Here is a 25742-nt window from a genome sequence, read left to right on the forward strand (position 1 = left end):
AATGGTGCGCACTTTTGCTGTATAAAAGTGTACAAATTGGGTTTTGCAACACAGGACATTACAGAAAATAGTTTGTGCAAGTTTAAGCTGTTTAAGAAACACCACCACCAAAGAGTTTCTTTGCACATATATCGACAGTGATACCCCTAGCCTGAAATAAAGGACATAAAACCAGCACTTCCATTTAGGAGCATAAGATGTGCCACACAGGAACCATTTATATGGATTTTGTTTAAACAGTCCATCAGTTTGTAGAAACTTTCATATAGCAGCTGTCTCAATGGGCTTTATAAAAGCTCAAGATGCCAATATAAAATATGACTTTGTTTGATGGAGGTGTTGTTTGCAAACTTTATTTTATTCAACATGTTCAGGTTTTTCCAAACATTTAGTCTTGGGGGATGGGGCAATCAACTTCCAAATAGATGTTTGGAGAGGAAACTATTCACTTAAGGCCCAATTCAGCAAACACTTTTAAGCATGTGCTGAAGTCTCATTGACTTCACTGGAACTTGAGCACATGCTAGTGTTATGCACATGCTTAAATGTTTTCCTAAATAGGGATGATTTTCAAAATATCCAATATACCAGTCTGATGAATGGAGGTGTGAAAACTTGTTCAGAAAAACAAAGATCCAAAGCAAACATTAGGAGATTTAATGTTGGATAGTCATTCGTTAACAGAGCTCTTACAGAATGACCCACTAAAGATGCAATGATTTGCCAGCAGCAATTTTACTCCTCTTTTGGGTACCCTGCTTGGTTATGTCTCAAGATAATTGTTGGCCAAAAATGCCAGAGAAAAACAAAAAGTAGTACGGCTGAAGCAAAAATAAATATAAGAAATGAAGACCCCAGTTTCACCAACAGTACAGGGAAAGCGCCCATTCATTAAATGCGTGAAGCAAATGGAAGACACAGTAATCTACTATTATTTACCTCAAGGTCAAGAGTATCTCAGTGTTCAGAAACTTCTTTAAACAACTTGTTGAGCAGGAGTGCAAATGCACAGAGCTGATGAAAGTATAACCCACATTGTCACGCCACTTACAGGAATGCCAAATGTAAGAGACAAAAAAAGAAAATGGTGTACCTAAAAGAAGAGACCAGGGATGGGACCTTCTGGGTGGGACCTTCCAAAATAGCATCCAGCTGACTCATTTCCCTGATAGCTTAATAAGGCTCAAACCCAGATGTCTTTCTTAATGTCTTATTATTTTAAATGAAAAAATGAGTTACAATGGATTCACTATAGTTTCAAATACTTAGAATAACAACCTACAGGCCAAATTCAGAAGTAATCTTTATGGAAGTGTGAATTAGACTCCCTTATAATTTTTTCAGTTACTATAAGAAGAATTCGAATAGGCTCCAAGAGGGAGAGCTGTTAAATCTTCCTTAATACCAAAAGGCAGCATAAATCCAGGAATAAGGCACCAAATTGAAATTTAGGAGGTTTGGCTGCTTCTCCTAAATCTGCCAGGGCATATCACTTTATTTTTCTTCTCCTGGAGACTACAAATGGCAAATGTTAGTCCCATTGCTTAATGCAGTACTGGAAGGTGCTCAGATAGAGCTTGTCTCTCTGGTGCCACAGTACGGTCTATGCAGATGTGAATTGTAGAGCACTCTGTCCTGTGTAGACCCTACTGGCACACACTAAAAGGTACCTAGTTTGCATTAACGTAGTCTTGTTTGAAAACAGTACGACATCAATGCAAACTAGGTACCTTTTAGTGTGTGCCAGCAGGGTCTACATGGGGCAGTTAGAGCACATATTAGAGTGCTTTACAATTCGCACCCCCATAGACCATAGTGTCATGGAGACAAGCCCGAAAGTGATAAGAGTACTATAAGATCCAGTATTGTATTGTATAGTACGGTATTTCTCCTCTTTACCTTTCACCATCAGTAAAGTGGGGATGATGATACTGACTCTCCTTTGTAAACCATTCTGAGAACTATGACTAAAAAGTCCAATATAAGTGCTAACTATTATTAATTTTCAGAAACTTCATAGCAGCCAGACATACTGATAAGTCCTAAACACATTTCCCTAATTAAAAGCTAAATGAGGAAGTCAAGAAATGTCTGCATACTATTTACACAACAAAGCTTGTCGAAAATGAATGAAAAATGTATCGATAAATAGAATTTTCTTATGTGTCAGAACATATAATTTATTCATATCAGGAATAATATGCTCTAGTCAAAAGTGAGACTATGTAATGCTTTTTACTGGGTCAGATATGAGACACACATATCATGGGGATGAGCATGGTGTATTGATACATGAGAGTAAAAGCAAGTGAGAGTTGAGTGTAATTTAAATAAACTATAATTTGACAGAAGCATAATCTTATATTTTAAGATTTGTTTTTACATTTTGAAGAGTTAATTGTATTAGGCATCCAATTGGTGCCCTGCATCAAATTGCTGAAGGCCAGATGTTGTCACCAGGTGCACTGAAATAAATGGTATCAGTGAAATAACTGTAGAACATGAGCACTTACTGTTAAATTTGTAGTGCATCTTTGGGAGTTTTTGGGAGTAGGCTATCCACAGTAAGATCAGATTACTTATATTGTACATCTGAAATGTACAAGGCTGAAATAACTCATAAAAAATATGATGTTTGGGGGAAAAGTGAAAAAGATGGAGGTCAAAACTAGTCCTACAGGAATAATGCCTAACATCAGAAGAGAATGAAGGAAACTAGGTGAGGTATATTTTAGGTGTCTTGGATTCAAACCAAAAGGGTACAATAGTTTTGATGCATAAACCCTTGTTTTTCATACTAAAGTCAAAATTTGCATGCCCCCAAGTGATTTCATATGCTCAGGAAAGACAAAATGTAGGGTACAAAATGTAATCCTATAAATGGGCTTATTATGGCAAAATACAAAGTATAGTCTCAATGTTCATGCTATGAACTGATCCAAACGAGAAACCTTTTCTAAATTCGTAACTGTTGAATTGAGAGCAACATAGAGATTTTAAGAATATCATGCAGCATTTACCTCAAAGCGAAGAAGGAGAAGGAGAAGAAGTCTTGCAAATAGGACGTGAATCTGCAATCGGATCCACATGGGCTCAAGTAGGCCACCCATATTGGGTAGATTGCAAGATCAGAGCATCTACCCCAGGAAACAGAAAGAAAAATCACTTTTATTTTGGGTTTTAGTGCTCTTTAAATTGATGTAGCATTTAGATGCCATGCCAGTAAGCACTCCACAACAACGTAAGGCCTGGTATACACTTAAAAGTTTTGCCAGCATAGGAAAAAAGTTAAAAAAAAGTCCTTTTGCGGGGGTAGCTCATTTCACTTGGGAACTTGTATAAGCTATACTAGCAAAATGTTTTTGGTTTTTTGCCTGTATAAACTGAACCTACACTAGCAGAGTTTGCCAATTTAGATATACAGATACAGCGATCCCAGCAAACATTTTAAGTACAGACAAGGCCTTCCAGCTGGTCAGAGCAGGCAAAAGTAATTACCTTTTTTTAACGAGTCTTGTCGCAAGCAAAAGGATCTAGTGAATTTTGTTACTGGATGGCCTTTAAATCTGAACTCCCCACAGTTTACTTGCTTTCATTCGGCAGAAAATTCAAAATGTTCTAGAAAAGAATGTTGTTGCCAGTTGAACACGTATCTATTCTGATTCTCTAGTTTGCAGCAGAGTGCTGCAGGGGCTGCCAGCCTTGGGGAACAGCAGAACCTTTGTAAGAGTTTTGAGAGTGCTTGTAAATCTTAATGGTACAACACTTCCCACAAACCACTGAGTATAGTCCCTGTTCCAGGGGAGACAATGATTTCTGCCCCAACCCGTCTCTCCCAGCTTCACAAACATTGCATATATGAACTGGAAATGCCCTCCCTTTCTCCCCCCCCCCCCGACATTCAAACAGAGAAAGAGAGAGCAAAATCCATCACATGGGACAGTAAAACCTTGTGGTCTAAATCAATAAGGGCTAGAAAACTGCATACAACTACTCCTAAATCATTTATCACGGTGAAGGTCTTGGAACTCTAGCTTTATCAAAACTTATTTTACACTAGAACAGAGGGAATAAATGAGCTATGAAAAACAAAAAACCATTACTACTCTGACCAGATTTCTTTATCTTTAACTCAAACTATGCTTGGCTATTCACTGACTCCAGCATTTTATCAGTCCGGACAATCAAGTCTTCTCAACACAAACAAAAAACCCCTCCAAATATAGGAGTTTGCCCAGCTTTTGCTAATAAAGGTTTATCATTCCATACAAATTCTAACTTGGCTAAAATACAAAAGATAGCTAATCTTGACTGGACAAGCACCTATAGACACCCACAACTCCCTGTGAATTTTGGCCTAAATTACCAGCAGTAGCTTTAAATGCTTCAGTGCCCAACTTAAGATCACTTTTGAAAAAATCAGAATGTTTGAGCCAAAAAATCAGTGGTAACTTCTGAAAAAGTTTGACTATAATAGCATTCAGTGGTGAGCCAACAGGGGCTCAACAGGTACTTCTACTGGGACTAGATTGAAGGAATGGAATGACAAGTTCTGCTATAAGGGTGGGAAGAGCTATTGCCTAGGTATCTTGCTGTTGATGGATTTGGAAGGATTGATTTGGTGTTGGATCAAGACATGATTGGGTTGAGAACTGATTTGGGCTTCTTTTAAGTCTCGCTGTTCTGGAACTCACTGGGATTTCTGTTTCCTTTGACAGATTCACTGTAGAAGTATGAATGATATTCTGAATGGTTGGAAGTATACTATGCAGGGACAGACTTAAGGGGCAGAGTGAGGTCAGCGATCATGCAGCATGAGGTCCAATGGTCACATCTCCTTAGGCTTTTTTTTTTTTTAAAAGATAAAATAAAAAAAACCACCCCCAATAAAACAAACATCACAGCCTAAACAAAAATAGCATCTCACCCAAACTGTGTCGGCTTGTGTATTTCCAGTTATTAGAACCTCAGACCACAATGACTCTTTTCCTTGTCACATTTGTTGTATGATGCTGTTGCTGTCCAGCTCCAACCTTGCTGTCTCATCTCTCTCAATTGCAAGGAGTGCAAGATCACTCAGCCATGTCTGTCATCATGTTGAATGCTTGTAGATTTCCATGTCTTAAAGTGCTCATTGCACGTTCAGCACTAGCCACTCTAATTGGTATGGTCAGGAAGAGTTTCCATTTCCAGTAGATCATCATCAAGAGATCCTGACACTCTGAAATTCAAATAGACCTGGACCCTAAGAGACAAAATGTACAGTGTCTTTTGTAAAACCATACATCTTGAAAAACAATCTCGTGAACCAAGTCTTAAAAAAAAAAAGAGTATTTTCATGTTATTTTAAGAACATCCTCCTTTGACTCTTCTAAAGTTTTATTTTGAAGTTGCCAGGGATGGAGGAAACCAGAGAGCAGATACGTTTTCTCACATCAAGATTTTAGTTCCCCAAATATATTGTCTAAGACCTTGAAATATTTTGTTTGATGGTTATCCTTGGCTTCTAATACAGAATCATTTATAAATTCATCATCCACTTGACATACACAACTCTTACTGTAGCTTAGATAGTTTGCATTTTCAAAACCCACTGCTTCCCACCTCTTCCGAGATTCTTTTACAATTTCCTCATACTTCTCTTCAGATGTGAGTTTCCTGAGCTCATTCACTTTTCTCTCAAATGTGTGGAGGACTTGGAACTGGTCAATTTTCTCTTACTGAAGGTTTCCAGAGGCTGCAGCCATGCTAACTAAGATCCTATGCCACCATAATAGATTGAGGTAGAACATCCAAGCCATCAAAGACAGGCACTGATACTATGACCCTTCGCAAACTGTAGAGCTGCCACGTGTGACTGCACATGTTGTTTGCTTCTCCCCTGAACAGACATTGACTTTAGCATATTGTTCCAGTCACTGTTAACCATGTTGTTTTCCAAGTTTCTATATCCCCAAACAACAAAAATGTAACAGCATGCATAATCTGAAAGATATGAGTATGCTAAGCCATTTGAAACACAAATTTCATGTGGTGCATTTTGAATTCTATCAAATGAAGATGGAAAATGGAAGTTTGGAGAGGGGAAAAGGAAACTGTCCTTTCGGCCCATCATTTTCAGTGGCTGGCAAGGACCAATCTGTAAAAGCATTCACAATTGCTCAAATGATAAAACTGAATCTTGAAAACAACTTTTATCAGATGGGAATATCAAATTTCTTACAGCAGGAAGACAGCTTTGGCCTGCTCCATTGTTGACCTGTTCATCTACAGGGCCCTTGGTTTTGCTTCTTTCAAGTTCATCGATAGCATCTTTTTTATTTATTTTTTTTTGGTTGGTTGTAAGATCATCTATCTATGGGATCTTTGGCTTCATAGCTCCTCTTCGGTTGTGCTGGTTTCAAGCAAATGTCTCCAGAAATATATACTACAGGTGCAACTTCTGTGGACTGCACAAATTGTTTTCCTCACAAACGTTGACACAATGACAGATTCATGCTTGCTAAATTGAGAGGCAGCTCTTGACTTTCTACTTCAGATTGCAGGAGTTGATCAGGAAGTTTACAAAACTGGTCTTTTGGAGGCAGTTTGTAATAAATCTCCCCCCACAAAGCCAGACTTGTTTGTATTGTTCTCGTTTTCCAATATCTTCCAGTATGAGAATTAAAAAAAACTTGAATATAGCAGAGATAGACAGAACTAGAGTGCAGCTGGCTGGGGAGAGTGCTGTGAGGCTGGGAAGAGGCCACAGCAGGCAGACACACATCTCTGTGTCCCACAGCAAGAGCAGGCTATGGAAACAAGCTACAATTGCCAACAGAAGTGCCTTCAGCACTGGAGCATGCCCGGGGTGGCTCTAGCTTTTTTGCCTCCCCAAGCATGGCAGTCAGGCAGCCTTCAGCAACTTGCCTGCGGGAGGTCCCCAGTCCTGCAGATTCAGTGGCGTGCCTGTGGGAGGTCCGCTGGTCCCGCGGCTTAGGCATACCCGCCGCCGAATCCGCAGGACAGGCAGACCTCCTGCAGGCAAGCTGCCGAAGGCTGCCTGACTGCTGCCCTCGCAGGGACTGGCAGGGCTCCCCCCATGGCTTGCCATCCCAGGCACGTGCTTGGAGCACTGGTGCCTGGAGCCACTGCTGCCAGTGGCTGTGACTGCTGCAGGATGGGTTAGGAAACTTCTACTACCACCAGCCAGTGTTGGACATGCTCAAATGCTGCAGGGTTTTGTAAAGGCATTGCAGGAAAGGTGAGCATAGGTCCCCTGGAACGCCTATAAAAGTGGAGGCTGATGGCCAGGGGCTGTGTTAGACCCATACAACCCCTGGAATTGCATCAGCCCTGAGGCAGTGAGGGGACCCCTTGCCATGGTGACTGACTCAGTTATTTGGGAGGGTGGGGCCTCAGAATCGAGTGGGGGCAGATGTCAGTGGAATTTCTGGTGCAGCTACTCATGCACTTGAAGGTTCAGGGCTGCTCAACCATACAACATATGCCCAGTGGAGGTTGCTGCCATTATTTGTGGCCTAGTGGAACCTCTAGGGGAAAAAAACGTGCTGGTCCCTATTACCCACATTTGTCCAGGGAGAGTGCCTCTAAAATAGTGGCTCTACTGTGAATTCTGATTAGCAGGATCACCAATCGCAGACCGTTTTGCTCAGAGGCCCCTCTTCCCTTCCCATTGCCTGGACGAATTCAGATGCTAACAGCAGGAACCAGCATACTGCCCTTCCTAGAGACTGACTCTAGTGTGCAGGGGGAAAAAACATTTCTTTTGTATTAATCAGATACCGATGGAATGATAAGCAGCAAAGAATCCTGTGGCACCTTATAGACTAACAGACGTTTTGCAGCATGAGCTTTCGTGGGTGAATACCCACTTCTTCGGATGCAAGTGCTTCGATGGAATGATAATTATGAATGAAATATAATGCTCTAAGAATTTCAAGCCCCCTACAGCTTAGTGTGTGGCCATATCTGGTGCCATGCCCATCTGACTGGGAGTTTAAATTAACATTTTTTTACTTTCAACAGTACCGGTGTGCTCACATTCTGATTATGGGATTCTCGCATTTTACCACCATCAGATATTATTCAATCTCAGGCCCAGGGGGGTTTATCTTGTGATAGAAACCTTCAAAAGTTCCAATGTAAGTATGATTTGCATAAGGCTCTTAAAGTTCAGATTCTTGTCTAAACTTCTCAAGTCTGCAAAGGTAGGACAAGAAATCTCTTAGGAAGAGGCACTTTCCTGATTCTCGTCTTGGTCAAAAACCAGAAATGAAAAACACTGGAGCACCTCAAAAAAAAAATCGGTCATTGATGTGCTGACTCATTCTATGAACAGTAGTGAGATTTTTTTTCTATGAGTTCTCTAAAAGAGAACTAAATCAACATTTATGACTGCAAGAGTATGTCAGCTTCTGTCATGGCCTCCATTGCCGCTGGCTTCAGAAATAAGTATCTAGAGTGAAATTCTGGCTGTATTGAAGTAAATGGCAAAATTCCCATTTACCTAAAAAGATTCCAGGAATGAAATCCTGGCCCAGTTCATCAAACTCAAATTAGCTTACTTGCTATAGCACTCTCTATTAATATATTTCAAGTCTTTATAAAGCATACCTCTTCCATAAGAAGAGGATTCAGGATGCTAGGACTTCAAAGGGCTAAGGGGTTGTGCACAGAACTACCTCCTCTTCCCCTCCTCACCAACAGTAGTCAACATACTACCTCTGAATGCAATGTGACAGTGTTATTTTGTTTTCCTTTCTAGTGCACTTTACTGAACCTGCCGATTTTGTTGTTCTTGACATGAAGGCATCAATCATTGCAACCTTTTTTGGTAAGTAAGTATAGACTACACAAATACACATACGAACACTGTCTAGGACTGGGTCAATGACTTTGGAAAAGTATCCACGTCCCATGAACAATGCAGATCTGAATGATGCAGACGTTTTGGGTTCAGTAATGAATGCCAATGAAATGTTTGCTAAGAAAGGCACTCTCCTGGGGAAAGAAGTATCTGAGATCTGGACAAAATTACAACATCATGAAAAACTTTCAAAGATGACTTGAAAGACCTGGAAGGGACGCTTTAGTTCTCCAATCCAAGTCAATGGCTAGTGGCTTCCTGTGTTCATTTAGGTCTGCCACAGGTAGTTGGGCTCCCAGTAGAAGATGTAGGGGGACCTTGTGCAGCTATATTCAATCCTGGTTACCCCAGTTTCTTGATTTCCTCACCCAGAAAGTTACATTAAATTAATCACATGCACTGATCATTAGACTGCACATGGGCTGCAATAATTACAGTAGACTGCACAATTATGCAATGTCTAAATCTTAAAGGCCCCCTCCGAGGAAGAACAATGTGTATTCCATGCTGTGAAGATCTTCTTTTATGTTTTTTTCTCCTGAGTCCAAGGAGGATGCAGGACCTTTAACATGATCAAGATGATATTCAGGGGAAAGGGCTGCAAATATACCTTGCCATCATTTACCAGGATGTTGTGCAGGAGAGACCTGCTCCTTTAGAGAGCACGTAGAGGCTCCAAGATTTGCAGCGGACCTTACACAGTCAATCTGGGTTTGACTGAATGGATCAAACATGATTTTTTGTGTGTGCGTTTTAGTTACAAGCCATCATATTGCCTAGCTGCATTTTCTGTCACTGTGGTACTGCCCTAAGTGGGAACTGTCAAGGATGGTTGGATACTCAGGGTTAGCTATATTTTCCCTTCATTTTAATCTGCTCAGTTAAGTCTGCCACAAGGCAAGAGACCAAGGGCCTGATTATTTCCTCTAGACCAAGTTCTGCCCTAATAGTACATGCAACCCAGCTGAGCTCACTGACATGGCATGAGGGGGGTCAGTCAGGGCAGAATTTGGCCCTTTCTTTTCTATGGGTTCTATTTTTTAAAAAATGGAAGAGCCTTCCTCCCCACTGACAATTCCACTTCTCTCAAGTAACAGAGTCCCCAAGCTTTGTTTGGCATGCCTGCCATTTGGAGTAAGTGCCACTCATACTCAACTTACATACTGTGGCATGGAGTTAGGGCACTGCCCCCTCCTTTGAACAAGTTCCAAGAGCTATTAAGTCCATGCACTTGCTGGAAGAAATCTGAAGCAATTTAGGGGTGGGAAGGGAGAAATAAGGTTGCTATGGCATACTCCAGTCAAGAGTAAATTTAAACATATTATTATAGTGTCCCTCCACACAGCATGGGGAGTTTTAATCCTCTCTAAAGTAAAAGAGGAGTTAAATGGAATGGTTACACATTAGGTTATTGAAGAAGGAATGGGGAATGTTCTTACTGTCTGTGCGTAATGTGGAGTTCTGGCAGCAGTGCCCCAGAAAAGTGGAATAGTTCCTTTACAATTGGGTGCAGATTCTCCATCGCCCATGAGCTGAATTCTGATGCAGTGGAAGGGGCGGGGAAGAACACTGCGGGGGGACACACTGCAGGGAGGTGGTTGCTGCTCCCTGATCTTCAGCCATCCAGCCCCGTGTAAATTAAAGCTGGACATGCAGCCTCCTGAATCCATCCCCAAAATGAAAAGGATCTTAGACATGTTTCACAGTCTAAGCAGATTTATACCCAACCCATAAAAAATATTACCTCATCTGCATCAACTCCTCAAAAGGGAAGAGGAGTACTTGTGGCACCTCAGAGACTAACACATTTATTTGGGCATAAGCTTTTGTGGGCTAAAACCCACTCCATCAGATGCATGGAGTGGAAAATACAGTAGGAAGATATACATATACAGAGAACATGGAAAAAATGGGGGTTGCCATACCAACTCTAACGAGACTAATCAATTAAGGTGGGCTATTATCAGCAGGAGGAAAAAAAACCTTTTGTAGTGATAATCAGATGGCCCATTTCAAACAGTTGACAAGTCTCCAAGGTGCCACAAGTACTCCTCGTTCTTTTTGCTGATACACACTAACACGGCTGACATAGACTAACATGGCTACCACTCTGAAACCTGTCAAAAAGGAAGGTACCTGATACAGAAGCAAAACACAAGAATAAGCACCCACCAGAGAAGCAACTCCTTTCTGAAGCATCTATATGTACCTTAAATAAAAAAAACTAAGTGCAGCTATCAGAGCCTATGGATTAGGGGACCCATTAGACCAAATTACTAAACTGTATATAGAGTTTAGAAATGCATGAAGAGTCTCAGGTAGCCCTGTGTAACAACAGGAGATGTATGGCTTGCACAGAACTTGGAAATAAATATCTAGCTATATCTCCCCTCCACTGTGAAATAAAGACAGAAGCAAAACTTCAACAGACCTGTGCAAAATGGGGAATGAGGTTACATGGAGAGGAAGGCTATATGGCATGCCACTCTTCATAATGTGCAGCTACATGCAATGAGCATCCTACAGTACATGAAAAAATCATCCAGTGGATCCATGTAGCATAATTCCAATCTAAAGGTTTGCGGTTTACAAAGCAATGCACACTGTAAGTTGCTGCTACTCAGAGCAGCAGTTAATGTCCCTGCTAGCATCACGTGACTCTTCCCATCTACATGCACACAGTCACAGTGGGGTACCACTGACTGTATTAGGCATGAAGCACCACACTGCCATTACTGGGGGAGGATGTGGATGAAAAGTTGCAACAAGTGGATGTCCAGCAATCCACTAAATATTTCTGAGGAGCCTTGGACTTGGTGCATTCAATAGATCCTGCCCCTCCAGCCCAATCAGATCCACAGCACTGTCAGGTATGCCCCAGACTGGGAAGAAGAGCGTGAATCTGTGCGTTTAACACAGTCAAGGATCTTGAAAAGCATATTCAACTTGTGTGTATTTCTAGCCACAAAAGGCAATCAATGGACAAGGTCCTAGATCAGACTCTGAACAATTGCAAATACAGATGGGACATGGGAGATTAGGAGGGTGAGTGTGTTTGTAATGCAGGTTAATGCACAATATAGTTCCTATAACATGCACAATATAGTACCTATAACAAGTCCAGAAAATTGAATATTTTTGTATGACCGTTAATTAGCAGACAGCCCTATAATGGTAAGTGAGAGCTACTGGTCACCACCATATAGTTCCCACATTTAAAAAAAAGCACTGAAATAGTTAAACTATAAACCTTAGCCTCTGGTGATATGTTAACTGTAGGAGAATAGGAAATCAGGCCAAACCAAATCAGGTCAGTGGTCTATCTAGTCCAGCAGCCTGTCTCCATCAGAGCCCAATACCACCCGCTTAGGCACTAGAGCTTTCATTTGTGTTGTGTTAAGGAATAACCTGCCTATAGGGGAAGTTTCTTCCTAACAACCCCTTCCTAATCCCTCAGTTAATTGTTGGTTTGTGCAGCCATAAAGCATGAGGTTTTCTATCCCCAATGTTATTTATTCTATTTTATATACTTGTGGGTGCTCTCATTACTCATGAAAATGTCTAATCCTTTCTTGAGCCTGTTAAACTCTTGGACTCAATTGCATCTTATGGTAGTGAATTCCCCCAAGTTAATTATGTGTTATGTGAAAATGTAAGCATTCCAACAGTCAGTCAATCTCTACTCCCCTGCAAACAACAAACAAACAAACACACACCACTGAAATATGTCTTTTCAAACTGAATTCTACTTGTTGCTGGAAAAATGTTAATTTCATTTTTTAAAACGGGATGATTAATAATAAATCTGAGCTCCAGAAAATCCAAGCACAGAGGCATGTGCTGAAAGATGCTAGCAGTTGTTTACCTGACATTGTATTTTCTTTGTCTTAGCTTTGTTTCTGACTTGTACATATGCAACTAAAGAAGCCACAAAGAAGAACAAAAAGGCTAAACTATGTAAGTAGGCTCAGCAGCATGCCTAATTGCTTCAAAACAGGAATGTCCACTGCAGAAAAAAGCCATAACTTCACTCAGATTATCTTCTGTCAATTCCTTTGGGGCTTCTGTTAGGAGCCATTAGGCACATACAACAATACACAGCCTCTTTGCAGAAAACATACGCATCACATAATGAAATCTGTATATCAATACAATACAATAACTATATCTAATACAGCATGTGACATACAGTACTACATAGAACTACTTAGATACCATAGTGAAGAGCCTGGTAGAAAAGCCTAGGTAAGATACATAAATACGTTGAAATACACACACTGGAAGGTGAAACCCATGCATCTTAATCATTTTAAGGGGACATTATATGGGACTTCTAGCTACAATCCCAAAAGGACTTTTCTGTGCAATCAGTTTTGCTGCATTGGGTGAAATGCAAACCTGCCACTAGATTGTATAATCTAACTCAGGCCTTGGCTACACTTGAGAGTTACAGCGCTGTTGGTGGCTTTCTAGCGCTGTAACTCACTCCCCGTCCACAGTGGCAAGGCACATACAGAGCTATATTTCCATGGCTACAGCGCTGCTTGTACTCCACCTCCATGAGAGGAATAAAGAGTATAGTGCTGCTGCTGCAGCGCTGGGGTCCCAGTGTAAACAGGGAATAATCTTAGTACGCTGTGACTGACCTCCGGAAGCTTCCCACAATCCTTTTAAGTGAAGGCCCGGCTCTTTGTTTTGTTGTGATGCCTCTCTTTGTTTTGTTGTGAACTCCGGAGCTGGTTATCAAAAAAACAAACACAGCTCCTGTTTGCTGTGACTGGGCAGAGGCAGGGGGCTCCCTTTGGAACGCACACAGCTAGTGTTTGCTTGAAGAGAGGGGGAGGGAGGGGGCTTGAGGAGAGAAGCAGCACGGCGGGTGGGAGGGGGAGGGGCCGTTTTGGAGCAGCTGCTTATCTGGTCTGTGAGGAAAAAAAACAAACAGCTGTTGTTTGCTTTCAGTGAGCGAGAGAGGGGTGGGGGAGGGGGTCGGAACTTGCAGCTGCTGACAGTGTCGGCTCCAAAAATCCACTCACTCTCTCCCCCACGCTCCCTGTCACACTCCACCCCACGCCCCCCTTTTGAAAAGCACATTGCAGCCACTTGAACTCTGCGATAGCTGCCCATAATGCACCGCTTCCAATGCCGCTGCAGATGCTGCAAATGTGGCCACGACAGTGCGCTGGCAGCTGTCAGTGTGGCCAGACTGCAGCGCTTTCCCTATTCAGCTGTACGAAGACAGGTTAACTCCCAGCGCTGTACAGCTGCAAGTGTAGCCATACCCTCAGGCCTGCACAACATGCGGCCCACATGGGCTCACTGTGCAGCCTGCGGGGGGGTGAGTAGGTGGGCTCATTGTGCGGCCCGTGGGGGGATGAGTAGGCAAGCAGTGGGTGATGGAGGGGGGCTGAAGAGGCAGGCGGGCAGTGGCGTGGGGGTGAGGAGGCGAGCCAGGAGGGTGGGGGGCTGAGGAGGCGAGTGGGCAGGCAGTGCAAGGGGATGAGTAGGCGAGCGGGGTGTGGGGGGCTGAGGAGGTGAGCAAGGAGTCAGTGGCTGACCTGATCTACTGATCTGGTCTGGCTCCCATCCCCTCTCCAAGGGTTGCAGCTGTCTGGAGGTGCTGCCTTCCATGCCTTCCTCATTCACGCCTCATTCATTCAACAGGGCAATTGATTACAAAGTTGCGGGGAAGATCTTATTCTACTTCTAGCAAAAAGACATTTTTCTTTTACCTTAATTACACTACCTTAGGGGCCTGCTATAACATATTACTAAGGTTCAATACCGCTGTTTCGGTGGGGCAGCGCTGGGGAAGGAGTGTTTGTTTCCACAGGGCGGGCAGTACTGGGGTGTGTGTTGTGTTTCGGGGGGGCTTGGTGGTGCTGGGGGGGGGTGTTGGCGGGGCCGGGGGGGGGAGGGGTTGGCCCTCAGCTGTTTTCTTTGGAGTAATATGGCCCTCGCTGTTTTACGAGTTGTGCAGGCCTGATCTAACTGGTGATGATAAAACAGAACTTAAGTTTATATTTACGTCCCTTGTTTGCTCTGCATAGAAGTCAAACATTTTTAATGGTTTAGGGCAAGATCATAGCATTTTGCCACAGCCTTGCATTGGAGGGTGAAACAACCATATTACCACAAGGGGAACACTGGCTCAGGGATGCATACAACTCCCAGCTCTCACTTCTGCCCCTTTCCCCCATCCTATGACCCCAATCTATCCCATTGTGATTAGAATCTTTTATATTACACTGGAAATTTCCTTTAGGGTCAGAAATGTCCATTCACTTCCTCAATCCATATTTAGTTACAACCCTACCCATGTCATGTATTTATTATGTTACAAGCAAACATACCTCTTGTGCCCTGAAGGAATTCGCCCTTATGCTCAAAGAGGGCACTGTTGTGCATTACATGGTTACGTAACTACTGGAATATTAAATCTAGCTTTTTTGCATTCACAGATGTACCTGAGATAGACTGCGACATCAAAGCAGGGAAGATAATCAATCCGGAATTCATTGCAAAATGTCCACCAGGATGTCAAGACATAAAATACCGTGTTTATGGCACCGACATTTACGCTTCTTTTTCCAGTGTGTGCAGTGCTGCTATTCACAGGTCAGCAGCTTTAAAATACTGAGACACTCCGGTACAGAATTATAATTCCAGTGTAGGGGGTCATTGGCTTTGGAGCTTATTAAACCCTGCCTGGTCTTTGCAGATTGGATTTCAGGCCACAATTCTTATAGAAAAGAGTATAAGAGAGAGACAGTATTTGATGTGATGGATCCAGTCTGAGAGTGCTAGGCACCCAGAACTTTTACTGAAATCACTTGTTGTTCCCAGCTCTGCCACTGGCCTGCGGGATGACCTTGAGCAAGGCACTTCACCTCTCTGTGCCTGTTTGCCCATCTGTAAAGTAGGAATAATGACACTTTGTCGTAGAGGGATTTGAGATCTACGGATGAAAAGCGCTGTAAGAGCTAGATGTTAGTTATTACTGAGCATGCTCAGCACCTTACAGGAGGTGCTCAGACTTTTCCAGATCACTCATTTATGGATAGCAGATGACTGTGTTTGCACTATTTTATACCATCAGAAGTGTTCATGGTCTCACATAAATAATAATCTCACTAATAATGTGTAAGCAACATAGGTTAATCATCTCTCTTGGTAGGATTCTTTCTAGTGATCCCATTTAAGCTAGAAAAGACCCTGAAAACATTCACTGAAAGCACCTGCTCCAAACCAGGGGCAGATGTTGCCTCCCAAATCAATGGGTACACTATACGGAATTGCCAAGGGGGCTCCAGTCACCTGCAGCATGACCCCCTACCCCAGCACCACAACCCTCGTCCCAGCGCAGTGTGGAATGGAGGGCTGAGGGGGTAGTAGTGGGGCTGGAGAACAAGCCCATCCCACACTCATCCTGTAGTGGTAGCTCCTGGCCCATGGGCTGGGCCTAGCGCCACAAATTGTGACCCAGCACTCAGGTTCAGCCCAGCTGCTCATGACTCCCTCTCCTGTCCCCGGTTTTCCCTCCTCACCAGACTGGAAGGAATGTACATTTGGCTGGTTTTGCACCCTGGGGTGCAATTGAACCCATGAACCCACACTAAAGCCACCCAGACTCCAAATATTGAGTGACATAAACACGTCCCAGAAAAACCAGAATTGGTGAAAAGGTACTTTACAAACTGCCACGCCAAACTGCAGGCAATTCACTGGTGGAGCATAGCGTACGCTGAGAGAGACACACTGTGTGGATAAAAATCCTATGCAGCTCTTTATTGTACCGGCTAGCTTTTATGTATATAGACTACTGCCATCTGCTGGCTGAAGTAGTGTGTGTTCAGGTGTTTGTTATTGAATTGTCAAGTGACTAGCTTACAGAAAACAAATTCTTCCCTCAGAATACTTGTGTACAATTCCCATTGACTAAAATGGGAGTTGTCCATGAATACCTAAGGGCAAACTGTGTCAAAAACAATTTAAACCTAACACAACATAGTGACCGAGAATATAGTTTCTCCTGTAGCTTAAGTGGTAGACACCTATATTTTTGGAGCAGAAGGTCTCAGTTTTCTCTAGGTGCCATTTGAGTTTGGATTTGTTGACTATTCTGATGTGTGTATGAAATCTGTGAGTTTCCTTTCCTTCTATTGCCAGCAACAATTTAAATTATTCAAAGAGAACTGTAAAGCTCTGTTATTTTTCACCATTTTATGTTTCTCATTCCACTTAGCATAGACTGCTCTGTTTATAGTAAGCAGTCACTTCTTGGTTTCAAACTAATGCTTCAGTGTCTGCAGAAACTGAGACTTCATACACATTAGGATTCATATAATGTCATCACACGTGGTAAACACTTCGTAGCATTCAGCACACACAGAAGCTACCATGTTTTCCATTGATTTCAGTGGTGTTTCTTTTGATTTACACCACCGTGAGATCAGAATCAGGCACAATCAGATACAGGAAATACCTGGTCGATTTCTTTTGAACAGGGAAAATACTAGGTTCTGCAAAATAAAGGGGGAAATTACCCTCCTATTTGTCAAAATTTATTTTAGATTCTTGGGCCCTGAATCTTGTCCTACATACATACCCATAAATCACAGCTCTCAGAGTTAATGTACTTACAATGGTATAAAGGCACTGAGATCTGACTCAAGCTCTTGAACCTTAGAAGTTTTATGCCAAATCCTACCTGATTTAAAAATCCAGCTGAAGTCAACATGGTTGCACAAAGTAACTCAGGAAAGAGTTCAGCCCTTTTTTTCCTATACACGTGGGTACTTCAAGAGCCAGGGACCTGTTCTGAACCGGCACTGCTGGTCAGACAACGCCATCGGACAATTTACTTCAGCCATATACTGACACTTGAGTCAGGTTAAAATACAAGACCCCTAGGTCATCTGTAAGTGCACAAACACTTCTTAGCCTCAGACTTCTCCAAGTTGCACTGAGGACTGTTGTAACCTCAACCATGTCATTTAAAATGAGAGAGAACACTTTCCTAACTCTTGTATAGTTGAACACTTTCTAAGTTTCTCTGCCACATTTCTGATATCATTTAACACTTCCCAACCCCCTTTTGTAGTGGTACAATTGACAACTCAGGAGGGAAAATCCTTGTTCAGAAAGTTGCTGGACAATCTGGTTACAGAGGGAGCTTCTCCAATGGAATCCGATCCTTGTCCCTACCACGCTGGAGGGAGTCCTTCATTGTTTCAGGTACTACCCTCCCTACTCCCGCAAAAAAAAAAAAAAAAAAAAGCAGCAATCTACATAGCTAATTCAGTTATGATGTTATACTATCACGATTTAAAGTGACATGTACTCTATGCAAAGGAACTGGTCAGTTGAATTCATGACCAAAGCCCCATCACCCTGTTGTGTTGTTAAAAGCCTATCCAAATAAATGGTCACTCAGAGTAGACTGCATACCTTCATAATTTGATACCTCTGCTTTCTTACATGCTTTGATGTGCAGTGAAATAGATAACTATGCTGATACAAGTATCATCTGGGGCATCTGAGTTAGCACGCATTTAAACAGATGGGCTGGTTCACATCTCAGAGCTATTGTCTGCCTGAATTTGCAGAGAGCCTGAAACATCTGTTTCAGTTAACCTCACTCCATGCTTTGAAGCTTTCTTTCCTAACCATAAACAGCAAAAAACTTTTTGTTCCAGTTATTGGCCACAGCAAGCAGTGCCAGGGCTCTTTATTAAAAGAAATACATATCCCAATTTTAAAAGATTACCAGTCCCATATCTCAAAGCATATTCAGTGGAGGAATAGTTCAGTGGTTTGAGCATTGGCCTGCTAAACCCAGGGTTATGAGTTCAATCCTTAAAAGGGTGATTAGGGGGTTGGACTATAGATGATCTCTTGAGGTCCCTTCCAACCCTAATAATCTATGAATGCTCTACAAGTAACTGCTCTGAGGAGACATCATCCTGTCTTAAGTGACCATATCAATGTATCCTAAATGTATTAATTACAGTTCTGCTCCACTTCTAGTAAGCAGCCAATTTGTGTCAGTCCATTAAATTCTTACTTAAGTCAGATTTTGTTGTCCTGAATTCCTCCCCACCCCCATACCAACACTCTACAACCAGTTACACTAACTTGGGGCTTGTCTTTGCACCCCTCTGGGCACATGCTACACTGTAAATTGTAGAACGCTCTGAAGTGTTGCGCTCTCACTGCCCCATGTAGATCCTGCTGACACGCTCTAATCTAATAGGTTCCTAGTGCAGGTTGATGTTGTCCTGTTTCAAACAGCACTACGTTAACGTACACTAGGAATCAGTGAGAGCATGACACTTCAGAGTGCTCTACTGTTTACAGTGTGACATGTGCCCCAGAGGGGTTAAAGACAAGTCCTGAGAGTCCCAGGCCAAATTCAGAGGTGATGTGTAAATTAAGTCCCCTTAGACTTCTCTATGCATTGGTACAGTTGAGTGTAAGTTAGTAAAGGAGGCACTAACTTACATGGTTTTATGTTGTTTCTGTATTGAACCTCCTGTCACACAAGTGGATGGTGGTGTGCACATTTCCACTGCTTGGCTATGAGAAGTAACCAGTACTACTAGTTAACTACTAGTATTTCAGGCATACCTTGTGGAAAATCAACATAGCACAAATGTATGAACAGCCATTCCCAAGAAATTCAAGTGAAGAAATATTATTTTTTGCGAACAGCAAATAAGGCTTAGGAATATGATCAAACTGAGCTGTCATTTGGAATTTGAATGAATGTTTGTGGATGCTCTTTTTGCAGCTTTCTAACAGCCCAGCCCTGGCTCACATTTTAAGAAGATTTACTTTGGATAGTTAGGAATTTCTGGTCATGGCCAAATTGCCTCTGGTACTTGCTTTCTTCTAACAAACAGCAAATTCTAACTGAGCAGCAATTCAGGTACCACCCAGTGAACTTTGGAGTCTCTCACAACAACAGCTCCTCCTAATTTTTCAGACAGCAACACCTCCTGGTTACATAAACACCATGGGATAGAGGGTGCAGAAGAAAGTTACAAACCTACGTAACAGAGAAGGGAAGACTAGGTTCAAGCTAGACTGGGTACACATAGGAATGATAACATTCAAATGCCTCGAATAAGGCTCCAATCCTGCTTGTGCTTAATTGTATGCACTCTGAGTGGCCAGAAGGGACTACATCACAGGCCACTAAAACTCCACTCAGTTGCCTCTGCATTGAATCCAATAACCTGGATTGGACTAAAGTATTACTGCAGTCCAGAAAAACTATAGCATGCCCTGGGCAGAAAATAGGAGGGACTGAGGTACACCAATGCCCAAGGCCCCTGCAATGGCAGGGAATTGATTGGGTGAGTCAGTGGGATTAATCACAGTAGCTCATGCAGAAAGAGAGTCATATTTAAAGGAAAAGGAGTCCTTACTGGGCCTTCTGAAACATGTAGTTTTCTTTGTGAGGAATTTAAAGGCTAAACGATGGAAATCTGTAACTCTTCATCTAGTTCTGCTTTACTTGGCCTGTGGCTGGATGCAGACAAACCCCACTGGCAAAAAAAAGTTGACATTTGTTTGTGAATTATTACTTATTAGAAAAGAGATGCATAAAGACTAGAAATACAAAAATGCCAGAAAAGCCAACTGAGGTATCTGACTCCAGGACAGCTTTGACATTTGAGCTGAGGAATTGTCTATACACCAGCCAAGTTAGTTGTCAGCAGATCAAAAGAGTACATGGTATTGTACGGTGAAAGCATGCTGACAGTTTGTTCCCAGATAGGAAACTTACCAGTTTAAATATCAAACTATTGAGGTGGAATAAGCATCAATAGAAGAGACTGCAGAAGAGGAACTGTTAAGGGACTTGGCCTGCAAAGTGGTGTGACAGAGGAGGAGTGGGGAACAAGCACAAGGCATGGTCATTGGGATTGAAGTGGTGAGCACACTAGTAGGTATGCAAATGGACTTGGATTCATTTTCAAGTTCCAGAATGTCTTGGCACTCATGTGAATGAGTCCATTCAGGTTTGTGGCTACTAGGTAAAGAAAAGAGAGTCCCAAATGTCTGAGTGTGCTAGTGACAAGTAAGTGGTGAGAGGGTGGGGAAAATTTCACCTATGCACCTATTTTTCAAACATCCGTGTGTTCAATAATACTCATGTTTTCAACCCATCTTTAACAGCACCCCATCTTTTAACACATATTATGGTTATACAAACTCCAACAGATTTTGTGGCAGCTTTCTTGTCACTGTAAGAATAGCATGATTGCCACACCAATAATCAGCTCTCCATTTAGAGCAGCTCCCACGGATGCCTGGAAAACCCAGGGGACACAAACATTTCTTTACCAAAGATGCCAGAGCTCACCAAGTGGCCAGTCACACCGAGCAATTTAGCGTTAGCTGCACATTTGCAGACATTATTTAAATTACAAATCACATGTAGCACCAGATATTAAGACAAGACCTGACTTTCACACCAGTTGTATGTCAGTGTAACTTCTTTCAACTTCAGTGAAGCGACTCCTGACTTCTAGCAGTGTAAGTGAGTGCTGAAACTGACACTTGCATCTTGCCATGTTTAAAAAGGGAACTTAAGCAAATTCACTTCATCACCTGGTGATTTTATTGGTTACAACAGCTCAGGCTTTCAGAGGAAATGGAATAAAGAGGCTGGAGTTGTTAAGAAGAGATTGAACTGGGGAACAAAGGCAATGCTTCTCTGACTCAGCTATTGTCCTTATATGGAGAAGGTTAGATTCTGGCATAAACCCCAGCAGAGGCCCCTGGATGTAGCAAACTTACCAGGGGATGAGGCTCTGGCAGAACAAGAGTACCACACAACTCAAAAAATACAGGCGGCACCATCTGACATGATGCTGTTTCAGTGCCTCTCCTCAGTAGCACCTACTGGCAGAGCTTCTATGGAAGTCAATGCTTAAGCAGGAACACCCCCTGTCATCCACACTGGCACATCCCCTCTGTGGCACAGTTGTGGGTGGGAGGGGAGAGAATTACTGTAGCTGGGGTAGGGAAATGCAATACCCATCCTTCTGTGCCAACGTTTCTGAATCTGGCCCAGAGTATAGAATGTACTCTGCCTTCTCTAGTACTGTGAACACAACAGCATCAAAACTACTACTTAAGAGGAGTCCTCACAGCCACATGTGTCAATAGAAATGCCATCTGGTGTGGCACTAGAAAGGTCTGTGGTTTAGAACATAACAGAACTGTGCATCATTTTCAAGGGAAGCACTCTCATTTTAGCTCCAGATATAACTAACATATGATCCAGCACACACACATGGGATTCTCACTGTTATTATTGTAAGTGACACATTAGAAATGATACATCAAGAAACAGAGGTTTTAAAAAAATGATGTAGTTAAAGAAAGGAATCACATGTCATGTACAGCTTCTTGCATTAGTACTTCACTTGTTCCCCTTATTTAGATATTGGCGTGTTTAGTGGAATGATTTTTAGACATTATCATGGAATCAAGGAGAACTAAGGGAATTATGGGGTTTGGTTTTAGGGCCTGATTTTGCCCCATTACATTTGATGCAAATTTTGCCCTGCGAGAACTTGGAATTCTTTGGGTGTCAGCTTGTCATGTGGGTTATATTTTAGAATTCACTGAGCTATTAACAGGACTGTTTTCCATTACATTTAAAGGTTCCTAGTCCATATCATTCTGAATCTGATATATACTTTTCTTTTGCAGAAGGCAAACCAAAGAAAGGTGTGACATACCCATCAACTCTTGAATATTCTTCCTCAAAAAGCTCACCTGTTAAAACAGGCAAGTAGTTACAGTTGATGGTCCCTCATATTTTATATATATGTTCTCTGTGTGTATATATAGATATAGTGTGTGTGTGTGTCTATATATATGTATATTAGATGAGGAAATGGTATAAAGTTTTTATTGCTGAGTCATAAATGCATCATCACTTGGTATTAATTCCCAAATAGGTGTTATTACTTTATACAAAACCATCACATGTTTTTCTCTAATATATGTGGCAACAATGCTAGTTATTCCAGAACATTGTTATTTATTGCTATCTTTCCCCACAGACCTCTTTCCCCCAGTGGTTTTTCTTGCTTTAAGTCAGAGAATATGATTCTGTACCATTTGCCTGAATGAGTTTTGGATTCTACCTGTGGTTAGGGGGTGTATATTTGCCTTTTTGTCTGATGCTATTTACTCATCCCTCTTTGGGAGATCAACTGCATGGATAATAATACATAAAAACCATAATAAATGTCAACTGACAACATCCCCAGCCCTTTCAAAAAATGGCCTGCCTAGTGCAGTAATGGGCACCATTCTACGCTCTACGTTCCTGGTATAAAATCCATTTAAATCAACGAACAGCCTCCCATCGACTTCAATGAGCTTTAGATCAGGTCTTATACCCGTTAATCTCTGGTATATTGACTATTGTTAATGTCTTTGTCACTGAGGTGAAGTAGATATCGGCTCCTTGTTACACCAGCGTAATGCACATAGGAGCCATTGGGGTTGTAACAGAGGTAGATCTACTGTTCATAAGTGTGTGAAAATAGTACTGAATGGCCCCAGCCCTAATGAGACATCCTATTTGGCCATCCCCTGTGATTGACTGTGTGAGATGATGCCTTGGGTATAGCCATAGCACTGTCTTATAGCGCTATGTACTTTTCTCTTAGTGATTCACAGCCTGCCAGTTTGATTTCTGAACCTTGATGAGGTTATCCACTACTATTTAGCAGTGCTACCATGTGGCTATTTTGTGGCTTCTCAATGAGTTCACATATTTATCGACATGTACCTACATTCTGGATACATTCATGCTGAACAAATATTTGTAGCTACTAATGTTACCCAATTGCACATTATTGCATGAAAGTAAAATATGGGGGTTGTTATCCTCAAAGTAATGGGTTGTTTGGTTTTGTTTTTTGGGTTTTTTTGCACAATTGCATAGTTACATTTGAATATTCTAGTTGCTTGTATTGCAAATATATAGCTCAAATCCATGCACTTTTTTCTCAGCGCATTTTCACAGTACAAAAATAGGACTTTGTTTCTATCTTTTTTTTTATTGGATCGATGAAGTGTCCCAGTTACAGAAATCTCAGATCACATGTACACAAATGAACACACGTGACTTGTAGCCTAAATTTCAAGCTGTATTGAGGACCTGTCAGTTTACCCCTGGAAGATTTTCAGCAGTTACTTTGTACCTACAAAGTGAGTTACATTTGCAAATCCACGTATTTTCACCACTCAGTGACTGATTTGCACTCATACTCAAATATTTACAGGTTCAAGTGTTCAGGTTTGTGCCTACCACAAAAAAAAAGAAAAAAAAAGCCCTCATGAGCACATATTTTATGGGGACAAATCACACCCACAGAAGTGAGAACATGCTTTTGAAAAGGTTTCTCCTTCCAGGAAAAGGAAAAGAAAACCAAAAGACTTACCCTAAATACACCCACTCATTGAGCCCCCTACCACAGCTGGGAACACCAAGGCAGGTGCCACCACAGTCATGGGATAGGACTTTAAAGCTTCAATAGGCTGCAATTAGTCTAAATCAAAATACTATTTCTGCCACGCCATTGGTGCTCTACTCACATCTCATAACAGAAATTAACACAAGGAAGCCTCATCCAGCCACTTCTCAATTATACATACAAAATGTCACTGGCCTCAGCCATCAGCAAACCACGGATGGCAGAAAATTTATTGGCCACTGGTCTTCCATTAAACAGCATGAACTGAAAAAGATCCTGGCAAGTGATGCTGTGTGCTGTTGAGAGGAAATCTCCGAGATGACCAAAGGGTTTGATAACAATTCCTGTATCAAACTCAGTTTTTGATTAATCTTTTGACATGTTTCTCCCCAGCCCAATTCCACATGAATCAGAGAGCCCTGGACCCCACCCTCCCCAAGGAGCCCTCTTCCCCCCAGACATCCATGTTCCCAGCCAAACTGTGCCTATCAAAGGAGCACAGCTGTGCAATTGATTTCTCACATTAGGGTTTCTGTAGAGGATACAGGATCCATCTTAAGTTACCTCTTCCTTATCTGAGAAGTGCCAGTTTTACTCCAATTTAAGACATTACAACCACTTTACATGACTAGAAAATTGAACCCATTATCTCCAGCAGTTAGAGAGACTCCTTAGAGTAACTCACTGGCTGGCTGCCAAACTACTCAAAACGCCCTCTTCTCACATGGCTGTCTACCATTGTCCCAATGGCCCTAGAGATTCATGCCACCTGATATTTTCTCTGTTTGCTTTTTAATGCAAGTGGCAGCCCCCAACCCCAAAACCTGTGCAGAGCAATAAAAGTCTCCCAAGTTATAACTACTCACAGTCGGTACAAACAGACAACCACTGCTGGTTTAAAAGAGAATCCAAATTAATTCCCGAGTCAGCTCTAAAATAAAACAGCACTGCTGAAAAAGAGAGAGGAAACTAAACACCAAATCCACCAGTATTCACTCTGACTGATTCACCAAAGCACTTCAGTGTGTGCTAAATTAAGTCAATCAGACCTGTGTACATGCTTAAGGGCTTTGCTGAATCAGAGTCTTGGGGTTAATGGAATTTAGGATCTGGGCCCCTGAGTGATTTGACAATGTCAAGTGTGAATGACCTGTGAGTGCATTTTAATTAATGACTGAAATATAATATACAAACTAGTACTAACCAGCCACTCTACACACATTAAAGCCTTGGTCCTACAAATACTTTAAGTGGATGCAACTACTCATATGCTCAAAGGCAAGCACATTCAAAAGTGTTTGCAGGAGCCGGGTTTAAATGACTTTCAATAGCAATCAGGAGTCAGAAGAATCCTTTGCAGTTTG

General features: G+C 42.0%; 1 protein-coding gene across 1 annotated transcript in view; it reads left to right on the forward strand.

Annotated features, from left to right (window-relative positions):
* VIT (vitrin) overlaps window positions 1–25742 on the forward strand; it is an 85855-nt gene that overhangs the window by 15249 nt on the left and 44864 nt on the right. Inside the window, exons 3-7 of the mRNA XM_045010326.1 lie at window positions 8768–8836; window positions 12761–12826; window positions 15328–15484; window positions 17970–18103; window positions 22598–22675. Of these exons, the coding sequence (XP_044866261.1) occupies window positions 8768–8836; window positions 12761–12826; window positions 15328–15484; window positions 17970–18103; window positions 22598–22675 (504 nt within the window). The remainder of the gene's footprint in view (window positions 1–8767; window positions 8837–12760; window positions 12827–15327; window positions 15485–17969; window positions 18104–22597; window positions 22676–25742) is intronic.

This window comes from Mauremys mutica, chromosome 3, assembly GCF_020497125.1.
Source record: "Mauremys mutica isolate MM-2020 ecotype Southern chromosome 3, ASM2049712v1, whole genome shotgun sequence".
In the NCBI taxonomy this organism is placed as follows: domain Eukaryota; kingdom Metazoa; phylum Chordata; order Testudines; family Geoemydidae; genus Mauremys; species Mauremys mutica.